This window comes from Elephas maximus, chromosome 22, assembly GCF_024166365.1.
Source record: "Elephas maximus indicus isolate mEleMax1 chromosome 22, mEleMax1 primary haplotype, whole genome shotgun sequence".
Taxonomy (NCBI): Eukaryota; Metazoa; Chordata; class Mammalia; order Proboscidea; family Elephantidae; genus Elephas; species Elephas maximus.
Window position 1 is genome coordinate 52563854 of NC_064840.1, and position 12687 is coordinate 52576540.

At 57.6% G+C, this 12687-nt stretch overlaps 2 protein-coding genes across 5 annotated transcripts; both read left to right on the forward strand.

Moving 5' to 3' along the window:
- The first annotated feature begins 1205 nt into the window (after positions 1-1205).
- On the forward strand, positions 1206-5025 carry REEP4 (receptor accessory protein 4). 3 transcript variants are annotated; one of them, XM_049866607.1, is made up of 8 exons: positions 1208-1767; positions 2573-2645; positions 3088-3164; positions 3256-3376; positions 3805-3918; positions 4271-4406; positions 4568-4713; positions 4801-5025. In XM_049866607.1, exons 1-8 carry the CDS (start codon positions 1736-1738, stop codon positions 4864-4866), a joined length of 765 nt encoding a protein of 254 aa, XP_049722564.1. In that variant the 5' UTR covers positions 1208-1735; the 3' UTR covers positions 4867-5025. The 3 variants fall into 3 exon arrangements, with proteins under 3 accessions (XP_049722565.1, XP_049722564.1, XP_049722566.1); XM_049866608.1 differs by lacking the exon at positions 3256-3376 and having other exon boundaries at positions 1206-1767; positions 2573-2655; XM_049866609.1 differs by lacking the exon at positions 1208-1767 and having other exon boundaries at positions 2591-2655.
- A 4874-nt stretch (positions 5026-9899) lies between these two features.
- Positions 9900-12648, forward strand: HRURF (HR upstream open reading frame). 2 transcript variants are annotated; one of them, XM_049866513.1, is made up of 3 exons: positions 9900-9987; positions 10535-10668; positions 12189-12648. In XM_049866513.1, the coding sequence occupies exon 3, from the start codon at positions 12529-12531 to the stop codon at positions 12631-12633; it is 105 nt and encodes a 34-aa protein (XP_049722470.1). In that variant the 5' UTR covers positions 9900-9987; positions 10535-10668; positions 12189-12528; the 3' UTR covers positions 12634-12648. The 2 variants fall into 2 exon arrangements, with proteins under 2 accessions (XP_049722470.1, XP_049722471.1); XM_049866514.1 differs by lacking the exon at positions 10535-10668.
- The last annotated feature ends 39 nt before the right edge of the window (positions 12649-12687 follow it).

Consider the following 12687-nt stretch of genomic DNA (forward strand, 5'->3'; position numbering starts at 1 on the left):
TCACTCAGCTGATCCCTCAGAAGCCTGGTCAAGCCAGGCATGTACCATCCATGTAGCAATAAATGCCACTGTACTGTTTCTAGTCCCTGGGTGGCTAGAATACTAGCAGGACTATTAGTGGAAATGCTGGTCTTTGGAACTCGCCCAGAGGTACACAGTTCTAGTCTGCACACATGGGGTCACCGTGAGTGGGAAGGGACTCTAGGACAACTAACACCAACAACGGTGCTACATTTGGGCAAGTCGCTTTCCATCCCTGGGCTTATTTCCTAAATGAGAAAAAGGATATTGGTAAAGATTGAGGCTCTGTGCACAGAAACGCACTACAAAATGGCAATCGTTGATATTAAGCTCTCAGGGATATTTGTGTTTTGGGCTCAGAGGAACAGGTGGAATTTCAAGCCTCTGGTGACGAAGGGACGGGGATTCTGCTCAGAGTCTCTTAGATCACCATGGTTATTCTGCCCAGGTGTGTGGGCTCTGGAAGGGTGTACCAGAGAAAAGTGAACCCCGGAAACTCGGACTTTGGCGTGAGTGGGTGGTGGTGATGAGTCCCTGAGGCTCCCTCTCCCCCACTTCCTCCTCCCTCTGCCTCCAAATCAACTCAGCATCCTTTAGGGTTAAAGGGTCTCCATGACCCAGTGTGGTGTGAAAACCAGATCTGCTGGCGCTCAGCCAAGCCTTCTTGCAGTTTGAGCCTGAGGCTTGGCACCTCTCATGCCCTTTCGGATTTCACCAAAACAACCAAGCCCCGTTTCCTTCCAGTAGATTCCGACGCACCGGCCCTATAGGATAGAGTAGAACTGCTCCATAGGGTTTCCAAAGCTGTAATCTTTATGCAAGCAGACTGCTACATCTTCTCCCAAGGAGCGGCTGGTGGGTTTGAACTGCCCACCTTTAGGTTAGCAGCTAAGCGCTTAACCACTGCGCCACTAGGGCTCCTTCCCATTTTACAGAGGGGAACAAATGAGACAAGAAGCAAAAACATTGGGAGAAACTAATGACGAGCTGGGAAAACGATGAAATCCAGATTTCCTTCGTTCTGCTTCTGCCTCTTTTTCACTCTCGCTAACCTTGCGGATTAGAAAGGCTGTTGTACCTACCGGCCCCATCCCGGTGGCCGGTGCGCACCGCCCCTTTAAGGGGCGGGCCTCTCGCCGCCCTGACCTCGGCCCCGCCCCCGCTCCGGACCGCGCTGCGCCTGCGCCAAGCGCCAGCGACCTGGGGTTGGGCAGATCCCAGTTCCGTGCAACTTTCAAGTGAGTTGCAAACTCCGCCCCGGGGGCCGGTGCCGGTAGCCGGACGTACCGGGACTGCGGGGCCCCGCACGAGCGAAGGCCGCAAGCCGCCACCCCTGGCTCGGGACCAGGAAGCGGCGCTGCACGAGGGCCGAAAGCCCGATTCTCAGCAGCAGGAAGTGCCAGCCGGAGCGCTAACTGCCCGAGAGGCGCGGCGAAGGAGAGCGCCGCCGGTACCCCGCTCCAAATCGGCTTCCTCCCAGCCGGGGCCGCCTCGCCCCCGGGCCACTTGTCTCCCCATTCTTCAGGCTCCCCGCACGGCGAAGCGAGTGGGCCGGGGAGCCAGGAGTTCGGGCGGTGGGCTCTTTCTTCACTAGCGGACAGCCGGGCGCCACCGCCGGTTCCCCCATCTCCACTGATTAGCCCCCGGAGCCCCCGTGTGAACGTCCCTCTACGCCTCTTCTTTGGGATCTCCTGTCGCCTCCGAGGCTGGCAGGATGGTGTCCTGGATGATCTGTCGTCTGGTGGTGTGAGTATGGCCGCTCTTTGCACCCCCATCCCAGGGTACCAGCCCGCCCCTGGGTTGGAAGCTGGGAGCGCCTGGTGGGGAACGTTAGAAAGGGGATTTTCCGAGCTCCATCACACCCCTACGCCCCCCCCCAACATTCACCGCGGGGCACCGCGTGTTTGACACCCCCTGCCCCCACCGCCGCCAGAAGCCTCCTTGGGCGATGGTGACCCCTCCCGCACTCACTCACTTTGCAGAAGGGTGCGTGGGGCCGAGACTCCCAGGCCGGCCCGCAGCCCCTTGGCTAACACAAAGACGTTGTGGCACGTTGTGGGTGGAGAATCAAGGTGTCTGCTTTGCAACTGAGCAGTCACGTGACTCGCCATTCTGGCCTCAGCCTCGCCACTCTGAACTACTCCTCACCTTTGTGTACTTTACCACCTGGGTCGAATATCCCTGTCTGCAGCCCCGCACTGCCCGGCCGCCCTGGGCCTGATTGCATGTCCATGGGAGGGGACAGCCTGGTGTTCTCACCCTCTCCAAAGCCTGCCTCCCACCAGTTCATTGAGTGGCTGTGTGCTCACTCCGTCATGCACCCATGGGCCACTGGCGCAGGCCCGGGCAGGCTCGGGATGTTTGTAAACAGCAGGGTGGGGAGGCGGCCTCCAGGGCACTGACTCAGGTGTGGGCCGTGCAAGCCAAGCGGGAAAAACAGGGCAGGCACTGCCACCTCGCACACCAGTAGGGGAGGTGGCCACCTGATGGGGTGGGGGTGGGACGTGGGGTCCCTCACACTCTGCCTCTCCTTTTTGGTATGCTCTTCCAGTCTGGTGTTTGGAATGCTCTATCCAGCTTATGCTTCCTACAAGGCTGTGAAGACCAAGAACATTCGTGAATATGTGAGTGCAGGTGTGATGAAGAGGGTTTGTCTGAGGCAGGGTGGGCCGACAGCCTGGGGGGAGGGTGCGTGTCATAGGGCTTGGCACCCACAGAACTTGGTAACTTGGTGAGGTGGGGAAGCTCTGAGTTGGCCTCCCCTCCTCCAGGGCACAGCCCAGTGGCCTATCCTGAGTAGAGGGGGAAAGAGAAAGAAGACCCTGTTCAAGCGGGTCTGAATGGAGTGAGGGATGTCAGTTCGGCACTGGGGTGACTAGAAAATCTTGTGGTGAAGCCCATTGCAGGTGGGTACAGGAATGAACAGCAGCTTCTCAGAGATGCCTGCCCAGGGCCAGCCAGGCTGCTGGGGAAATGCAGTGTGACAGGCTCTCTGGAATCTCTGGGCTGGGCCAGAGTCAAGGAGGAAGCTTAGCTGCTGACCTCTGACCTTTCTGTCCCCCACAGGTCCGGTGGATGATGTACTGGATTGTCTTTGCGCTCTTCATGTCATTGGAGACCTTCACAGACACCTTCGTCTCCTGGTGTGGGCACGAGGGTTGGCGGGCTGTGGGGCGGGATGGCTCACCCTTGACCTGGCTCCCTACCTTATGTTGCTCCCCTGTGCTCTGGCAGGTTCCCTTTCTACTATGAGATCAAGATGGCCTTTGTGCTGTGGCTGCTCTCGCCCTATACCAAGGGAGCCAGCCTGCTTTACCGCAAGTTTGTCCACCCATCCCTGTCCCGCCATGAGAAGGTACCCCAGAGGGAGGTGGGGAAGTAAGCATAGGGGTAGGTGTGAGGGAAAAAACCCTGGTTCAGGACACTGGAGCCACCCAGGTTCTAATCCCAGCCCTGTTGCTGTTTAATTACAGGACCTGGACGGGGCCTAACCTTCCTCACCTGCCATGATAATCAATAGGGGATGCGCATGAATGACCTTTTAGGGCCATGATAGGGATAGGGCCATAGTGGCTGAATAGGAGCTGGTGTGAGGATGGTGGGGGTGGGTGAGTTGGGGGGAGCCCTGCTCCGGGTGTGTGTTCTGGTCCTATACCTGTAGCTCCCGGTACATTGTGGATGGGGGTAGGCCTGGGAGGTGTGGCTACCAGTGGCATCTCTGGGGTCTGCAGTGGAGGAATGGCTCTGGCTGTCCATCTGAACTCTCCTTCCCTGGGCCTGCAGGAAATCGATACATACATCGTGCAGGCCAAGGAACGCAGCTACGAGACGATGCTCAGCTTTGGGAAGCGGGGCCTCAACATTGCTGCCTCAGCTGCTGTGCAGGCTGCCACCAAGGTGCAGGACCCCCAGCCCTCCAGCAGCCCCTCCACCCCACCCCCTTTATGTCAAGGTGCTGAGAGCAGCTAGTTGTTGGGGGAACAGGGGTGAGAAGATGACAAGTGGGGTGTTGACAGGAATGTGGAGCTGGAAGTTTACGTTTTCCTCAACTGTCAGCAGATTGCTCTTTCTCACTGGGCCTTAGTTTTCTGTTGGTACCACAAAGGCATGAGGCTAGATGGTCGCTAATTTCTGAGTCCTGTGCACCAGTGATTATTCTCAGCTGGGCCCTTGGTCCCCCACCACCAGCCTCCTGCTGGGAGCCCCTCCCACCCCACCCAGATGATTCAGCAGCTCTCCTCCCTCACAGAGTCAGGGTGCACTGGCTGGCAGGCTGCGGAGCTTCTCCATGCAGGACCTGCGCTCCATCCCTGACACCCCTGCCCCTACCTACCAAGATCCCCTCTACATGGAGGACCAGGTGCCCCACCGGAGGCCACCCATCGGTGAGTAGACAGGCACCCAGAGCTGTCCTGGGAGGAATGGCTTTCCTCCATGCACGCTGTGGCTTCACCTAGGCTGGAGGAAGGCCTGGCTCAGCCCTGGACCTCTAGACTGTATAAATGTCGAGTTTCACCTCACCCTGGCCTCCATGTCTTCCATGCAGGATACCGGGCAGGGGGCCTGCAGGACAGTGACACAGAGGATGAGTGCTGGTCAGATACTGAGGCCATCCCGCAGCCACCAGCCCGGCCTCGAGAGAAGCCTCTGAACCGTAGCCAGAGCCTGCGTGTGGTCAAGAGGAAACCATTGGTATGGGAGATCGGTGATGAGGGAAGTGGGCTGCACTGGCTCTTCTCACCCAGACATCTCATGGGGTACCTGCTGTCTCTCCCCCAGGGAACGTCACGATCCCTGAAGGTCCGGACAAGAAAAAAGGCCATGCCTTCCGACATGGAAAGCTAGAGTCTGAGGAGTCTGGTCCGGTCTTACCTCATGCCCTGCAGGGGGCTGGAGGCCGTTTTGAGGAGCCCTTTGGCTGCACACCTGGCCTACCTGCATCAACTGCCTCAGCTTTGCCCCTCCTGGCCTCTGCTGTTGGTTAAGGACCAGGGGTAGATGCTGCCAGGGGCCACACCCAGGGATGCATCCACAGTGTACCAAAGCAGCCTGGTCCAGGGTTATATTTATTGCCTTCCTCATCCCTCTGCCTTCTTTTGGTATGGGACCAGAGCTTCCCTTCTCCCCCTGCAGATGAAACCAAAAGCCCACCCAGCTGTGTTCATTTGAATTACTTGATGGGCCTTTTCTAAGACCCTTGCGTGTGTGTGTCTGGTTGTATGTTTTGTGTTGGAGGATGAGGTCAGGCTTATGAAAGTTTTGATAAATAAAGACATAAAAATGTTCCATTTTTCCTGGTTTGTCCCACTCCAACAAACACCAACCGTCAAGCCTTTATTAACAGTCTGCTGTAGGCCAAGGGGAAACCCTGGTGGTATAGTTGTTAAGAGTTATAGCGGCAGTTCGAATCCACCAGGCAGTCCTTGGAAACTCTATTGTGCAGTTCTGCTCTGTCCTATAGGGTCGCTGTGAGTCGGAATCAACTCGACGGCAATGGGTTTTTTTTTTTTTTTTTGGTTTGGTTTGGTAGGACTAGGGCTAAAATGACAGGCCCCTGGAGGTTCCAGGCACTGGCAGGGCAGGAAGACAGCCATCAACAGAGAATTACACTGGGGCCAGGGCTGTGATGGAAGAGCTCTTTGGGAGCGCTGCGAACAGGCCTGAGGAGGGGTCAGTCTGAGAGGACATCAGTCAGGAGGAGACAGGATTGAGCACTGAAGGGAAGGTGCAATTGTCTGACAGGGAGAGAAACCAGTGGTAGCAGAGATTGGAAGGTGTTTGGGAGGCACGTTAGTCAGCTGAGGATGTACTCGGAGTTGTGCACAGATTGGGCCTGGGAAGTCCTAATTCCTCCATGAGCCCGAGGGATCTCCAGGTAGCACAGGGACCACTGATTTCCTATAATCACGCAGGAATGTCAGGGGCAGCATTGCGCCTCTAAGGAGTGGCCACGAGAGGGCAGCAGCTGTCAGGGTCTGGGCTGCCCCCAGCTTCCAGCTCAAGGAGGGTGGGGTTTGGAGGCTGGCCAGAGCCTCACCCTGCCAGGGCTTGGCTGCCTGCTGGCTGGAAGGACGATTCAGAACTCTGACGGAGCCTTCCCTGGCCCTCCCTGCTACTCCTGGTCACTGGTCCTCGGCCTGCCCCATCCACGGCTCTCTCCTCAGCGAGCCCTCTGCTCTCTTGACAGCCAGGCTCTGCCTGGGCTGGCTCCATCCCCTGGATGCTGGTCTCACTACCGAGTCCCAGGTGGCTCCCCTCTTTACCTCCTGCCTGCTCCCCTTCCCACTTTTGATTAAGCAAAAACGTGGGTGAGAGGATTGGATGGGAAGGCAGAAATGGGGTGGTAACCCGGAGTGGCCTGAGAGTGGGGATTAACTCTCGGTGTGGGGATTATCCAGGTTTTACTTAGGAGGAGGCGCTTAATCTGCTGGGGTGGTTTAGCTCCTCACATATTGGTGCTTTGTGGCTTCCTACCAGGGTGTTCCCTTGTATCAAGGTGTTATCTTACCCCCACATTTATCCATTCAGAAAATCGTTCTTGAGCATCTACCAGATACCAGTCATCGTGCTAAATGATGTAGGGCTGCGAGGACTAGTAATGATTCCATGCAGGAGACCTTGCTCGATACCCCTGATGTATATTAATTTAATCCTCCCAATAATCTCAGGGTGTAGGTACTATGATTATAATCTCCGTTTTACAAATAGGAAAGCAGGCATAGACAGGCCAAGTCATTTGGCCACATTAAATGGCAGAATTGGGCTTTGAACCAGGCAGTCTGGCTCCAGAGTCAGTACACTTAACCACTTTCAAATACTGAAGTGATGGCAAGGAGGAGACTACCAAGTATGGAGCATTTGATGTGTGCCTGACCTTCTGCTGGGCATTTGACAGAGCTTATTTCCTTGAGTCCCCCCAACAAGCCCGTGAGGTAAGGGTTATACCTATTTTACAGACAAAAACACTGAGGCTCAGAGAAGTGAAGGAATTTGTCTAAGAGTGTGCTGCCTGTCAATTAGAGACACTGTCTTCTGATGCAAGCCTGCCCAAGGGTTGCCTTGGTATAGGTGGGTGGGGGAATCCACACACCTGAGCTGAGTGAATAAAACATATGATGTTCAGAGCATGTAATTAATATTGAATTACACTGAAGTTAAAATGAAATGAAAATTCAGAAGAAAGGAAGGTGAGGTGAGGCCTGAAGTTATGAGGTGATGAGGGAGAGTTGACTGGGGCTAGGCCTTCACTTGCCCTCATTCTTAGAACAAGTGCTTAGAGTGGGCAACAGGCTTCCACGGGCCCTTTTGCTGAGTTGTTGCTTTCTCAGGCTCCATGATCTCCAACTCAGTCTTCCAGCCTCATCACTGGCTCAGCTGCCGCCCAAACTTTGCCTTCAGCCACACTACTCATTTCTGCCTCCTGAGCACACCACACTCATTCCAGCTCTAGGCCTTTGCACAGGCCGTATGACTCTCCTGCCCTCCAAACAATCTTTCTTCCTCAGCCTGTGGTGATTGTCATTCAAAACCTGCTTTCTCCAAGAAGCCTATCCTTGCTCATCAACCCCTCCTGAAGCTCCTATGGCTCTTGATCTCTGACCCTACGCTGAGCACACAATGCCTTGGGCTGCCGTGGGCCTTCCATTGCCTTCCCTTCCCCTTCCAACTGGCCTTCCCTACACCCCAGCTGCTTAATGTTCCCCAAGTCATCAACAAAGTGTCATGTGCCTCCGCACACCTGGTGTGTGCTGTACCCTCTTGTCGTGCTCCCACCCCAACTCTGAGTTCTTTTCCTATTTGACCTTCAAAACCCCACTAGAACATCACCTCCTCCAGGAAGCCCTCAGAAAACACCACTGCACCTCAGGGTTGACTGCTCATCATCTCTTGCACAGATTTCTGGTGTTGCCTTGGACACATTGTATTTTCTCCCCACTGTATTGTTACTTGATGAAGAACAGACTTGCATCTTACTCACTTTTGTGTACCAGCCTGGAACAAATGGTAGTTTAACCAAAGTGAAATATTTGTGTAAGTGTGAGACTCCATGGTAAAGGCTGACTTCTTCTCTGAGACTTCGAAGCTCTGTGAAGCTCTCCTGACTTCCCCAGGGTGGAGCTAGAAGCACCTTGTAATCATTTGTTAATAGGCCTGAGTCCTCTGCAGTCACCCCACAGTGCCCAGCACATGGCCTGACACCCAAGAAGCCTCAACAAATATTTGTTGGTAAAAGAACAAATGTGCTTAAGTGACTATAAGCTCCTCAAGGGTTGGGATGGTCATGTGCTTTTTTTTGTCTTTGTGCCTTGTATCTCCTTGGTGTCCACCACAGAGCCTTGAAAATGCCAGAGTCTCTATAATACACATTTGGTAAGTGGCTGCCTGTAGGCGTATGGCCGTTCCAAGGCATCTTGGAGCCAGAGGGGAAGAGGCAAGGAGAATTCCAAGTTCAGGTTCATTTCTGGCCAAGCATATGTGTGATCCTGAGGCTTGAGATATTGGGTGTTGGCTGGACTCCCCCCAAAGCCTACACTGCCTGTCTGAGAATTGCTGAGGCCCATCCTCTGTCCAACACTGCCTCCATCTGAGTGGGGTCTCTGGTCCACCCTTCACCCACTCTGGCCTAGCCACTAGAGGAAGGCCCCAACTATCTATCTCTACCAGTGTGCCCACTGCTTCCCCAGGCAGGATCAGGGCTGGGCCTTGGTTTCACCAAATTGCCTGGGACACTGATGCTCCAGGTTCTATGCTGGGCACTGCGTAGGCACATTAAACAACAAAAACCAGCCCCCTTGGAAGCAATACCTCCAGTTGGTCCTGGTACCAGGCCCACTGGGTGTGTGGCCTAGGCTCCCTCTTCAGCCTTGCCACCCACACCTTGCCTGCTTCTGATGAACTCCTCCGTTTCTTCCAAGTTCAGGGTTCAGATGTCTCTTTCCCTCTCTGTCCTCCCTTCTCCCTTCCCCCATGTCCCCACCATCCCTTGAGCCTTCAAGGTTGTTCGTCTGTCTCCCTGCCTCTTCATCACTCACTGACCCTCTAGGCCTGTGGCCCTTCCATGTCCTGGTGTCCCCTTTCCTGCTTCTTGCCTTCATGTGCCCCACACACACATGGCCCCACTGCTATATTTTTAGCTGCTACTCTCGACCACGTAATTAGCCTCTTGTTTCAACACGGCCCTAGCCGGGGCTGAGTTGGGGAGCTCTAGGTGGCACTCCCCCACCCTTGAGGGGGTTGAGGAGATGGGCACTAAGGCTCTCAGCCCCTGCCCCTCCCCAGTGTCAGGAACTGGAACACCCAGTAGCTGGGTAGGGGACAGAAACCCAGGCAGAAGGATGATACCTGTTTCTCCTGAAATCCTGGGGGACCAGAGCTGGTGTTGCTAGGCAAAAAGGTCCTGAGCCTAGGGCAGAACGGAGGGTGTGTTCTCTACCAGGGTGGTTAGATTTAGAGGTGGGGGCTGGGGAGGAAGGAAAGGGGGGTTGGGGAGGCGCTGACTGAGAAGAGGAATTAGGTCAGTGATGGGGTGGGTGGGCAAGAGGGGAGGGTGGCATCTGCCACCAAGCTTCCTCTTGGCTCCAAAAGCATCTCCAGGCTTCCCTTCCTCTTCCCCCTTCCCCCAGGTCCTGGGAGAATTCTCCCTGGTATTCCCCCTCCCCCCATGCCCCACCCCTGGCGTTGCCACAAGGGTGGGGGGTGGGGTAGGGGGAGGCCAGCCTCAGCTGTCTGAAGGATGGAGGGGCTGGGGAAGTAGGGCTAGGTGCCCAGACGGCCGCGTGTGTGGGAGGGGATGTCCTCAGATGCCCTCCACCCGGCAGTCCCCGCTCTGACGTGGGTGCCCCCCCTCTCCCCGCCCGGATTAGTGGCAGCTTGGCCTGACTCTCCGGGGCTCCTTCCCCCACCCCCGCCTGCTGCCTTCCCTTGGGCAGGGGGCTGCTCCACCCGAGGGGCACTGTGCTTGCCCAGGTAAGGGGCTCTGGGGACGGTTTGAGGGCAGCTGGCTCGTGAGTGCTGCTGTGCTTGTCAGCACGAGTGTGCGTATCAGTGTGTGTGTCAGTGCGTGAGGGCTTGGTGTGGGTCCGGGGCTGGCCCACACGCATCTGGGGGTGCTGGTCATCTTGCCTTTGTCCATGAGTCTAGCACGGTGTCTGGGCTTTGTGTGGCTTTCCTTCTGTGTGTGTGTCTTTTGTGTGTCTCCTCAGATCTGTTCTGTCCTGAGTCACAGAACAGCCAGCTACAATGACTCCATGGGCCTGTGGCATGGGCTCTGAGGGCAGGATGGGAGCCGGGGGCGGGTGGAGAGGGGATCCGTGCCTTCCCCTTCCCCCACGAACCCCTGGGCATTTCAGGGGCCTGTTCTGAGAGCCCTAGTCTAGTCCAGGGACATTGGCTTGACACAGCGGGCATGGCAACTGGCGGTGGGGTGGGGAAGGTGGCTATCCTGCTCCCGTGGGACAGTCCCCATCCCTTTTGGGGATGACAGTGACAGGCCCTCAGGACTCCCACTTTGCAGTGCCTCTTCCAGGCCCCAAGCCGCAGGACTCTCCCACAAGCTGCCGGCTGCTGAGGAGGGAGGCCAGAGGACACAAATGGGGGACCACGAGCACACTCCAGTCAACCATTGTCACCCCTGAAGCCAGTCTGAGAGTGAGTGGGAGGCTGGGGTTGGGGGCCTTGGGATTCTCACTTGCTTTAGACCCTGTACAATCATCTCCCCTGGCACACTGAGGTCCGGGCTACCCCTCAAGGGAACTGGGGGAGGAAGGGAGTGTTAACAACTCAGTCACGTAAACAAGCCCTACCAGCCTGCCCTGCCACAGAACTGGCCCCTGAGGGGAACAGAAGGGGCTCAACAAATCTATGCCAACGTTGCTCAAGTCCTGTCCAGTGTTGGCCTTTCAGACCCCCGGTCCTTGGGACCCTTCCTCCTCTCCTCAACTGGTGAAAGGCTCCTTGCCTTCCATCCAGCCTCTGGGGAGGAAGGTTCCCTGACCTTTCATGGCTTCCCTCTCGGGATTGGTGGTGTGACTACTTGGGACCAGGCTAGAGGCACCTGGGTACTCATTCCTCTCTTTAGAGTAGCTTGGGGACAGGGAGAGGGACAGGGCCTCTGTCCAAGGCTGTATGAAGGCACACCGAGGATGGCTTCCACAGAGAGGCTGGGGGAGTCTAGCGGTGGGAAGTGGGTGCCTGAGGGCAAGGGAAGCGCCCGTTGGGCGTGTGGGTTTCTATGTGTGCCTGAATCTGTCTGTGTGTGTTTGAATCTGTCTGTTTGTGTCTGTGCTCTGGAACCACCCCCGCAGAGGAGCCGGGATGCTTCCTCGGGTGGAGGGTGCCCTGCTTTCCCATTTCCTCTCCTACTCTGTGCTCCCTCCCAGGAGCCACTCCCATGGGCTGCTCTCCAGCGCTGGGCCTGGAAGCACTAGGAACACTAGGGATGGGGCAGACCCCCAGAACTCAGGGACAGGGCACTCATTTCATCCCACCACCTTTCTTGACACTTGGCGAAACCCAAGCCCTTAGAGCAGGGGCGGACTAGAGCCTAGGGCCTCCCAGAACTGCTAACCTAGGACACATTCTGCCATTGGGCCTCAGGAGGGGGATTGGGTGGGGGGTACTGAAGAGCAGTTCGGCCAGGTGAGGAGGAGGCAGGGCAGACTCAGGCCAGCGGGGTGTGCCCACGTGCCAGCGCTGGAAAGAAGCAGGATCCAGTGGTCCAGCAGGCACAGGGCCGGGCTGGCGTGGGTCAGAGCGCCCATCACTGACCCGTGAGAACCCGACTGCCCCTGCCAGCTCTGGCACTGTATCCTCCCATTCGCCCCGCCCTAGCACCCCGGGGGGCACCCCGCCCTACCGTGGCCTGGTCCGGCCCCTCCCGCCCTTTGCTCCAGTTCCCGGGCTTGGCACCTATAGTCGGGGTGCTGCCCGCCTGCCAGGCTCCGGGGCCGGGCCCACGGGAGGGTGGGGCGGCTGGGAAGCTGGCACACTGCCCCTGGGGAGCCTCTCTAGGCAGGCGCCCGGGTGCCGCGGGGGGGAGGGGGGAACAAAGGGCTCATTCTCCCCTTGCGCAGCCGGTGGCATCGCCGGGGCGTTGGCGGAAGCCCCCGGGGCCTGGGAGGGGGCAGGCCCAGGCGGGGCCGCCGAATCACGGCTCCTGTTTCCCGCAGGGTGCTGGAGGAGGAAACCGGCGGAGCAGCTTCCCTACTCAGTTGCGCGTCTGGCGATGGCGATCAGAGGTCCCGCTGCGCTCTCTGCCGCGCTCTCTCTCCATTAGCCGCGCTGCGCTGTGCTGCGCCCTCGCTGGTGCCTCTCTCCTGAGTCTCGGGATCGGCCTCCCTTCCAGACACGACCCCCTCCCCCTGCCCCTCGGCCTTTCCCCCAACTCTGCTATCTCCTACCGGGGGCGCGCTTTCCCCCCGGCCCGGCTCCCTCTCTCCCTCCAGGGGCACCCGCTCCCTAGCCCCGGCCCGGCACTCCCCGCGGCGCAGCACGGAGTCTCGGCGTCCCATGGAGCAACCCACGGCCTCGGCCCAGAAGCTGGTGCGGCCGATCCGCGCCGTGTGCCGCATCCTGCAGATCCCGGAGTCCGACCCCTCCAACCTGCGGTCCTAGAGTGCCCCCGCCGCCCCGGGGGAACGAGAGCGCTGAGCGGAGAAAGCGAGAGGA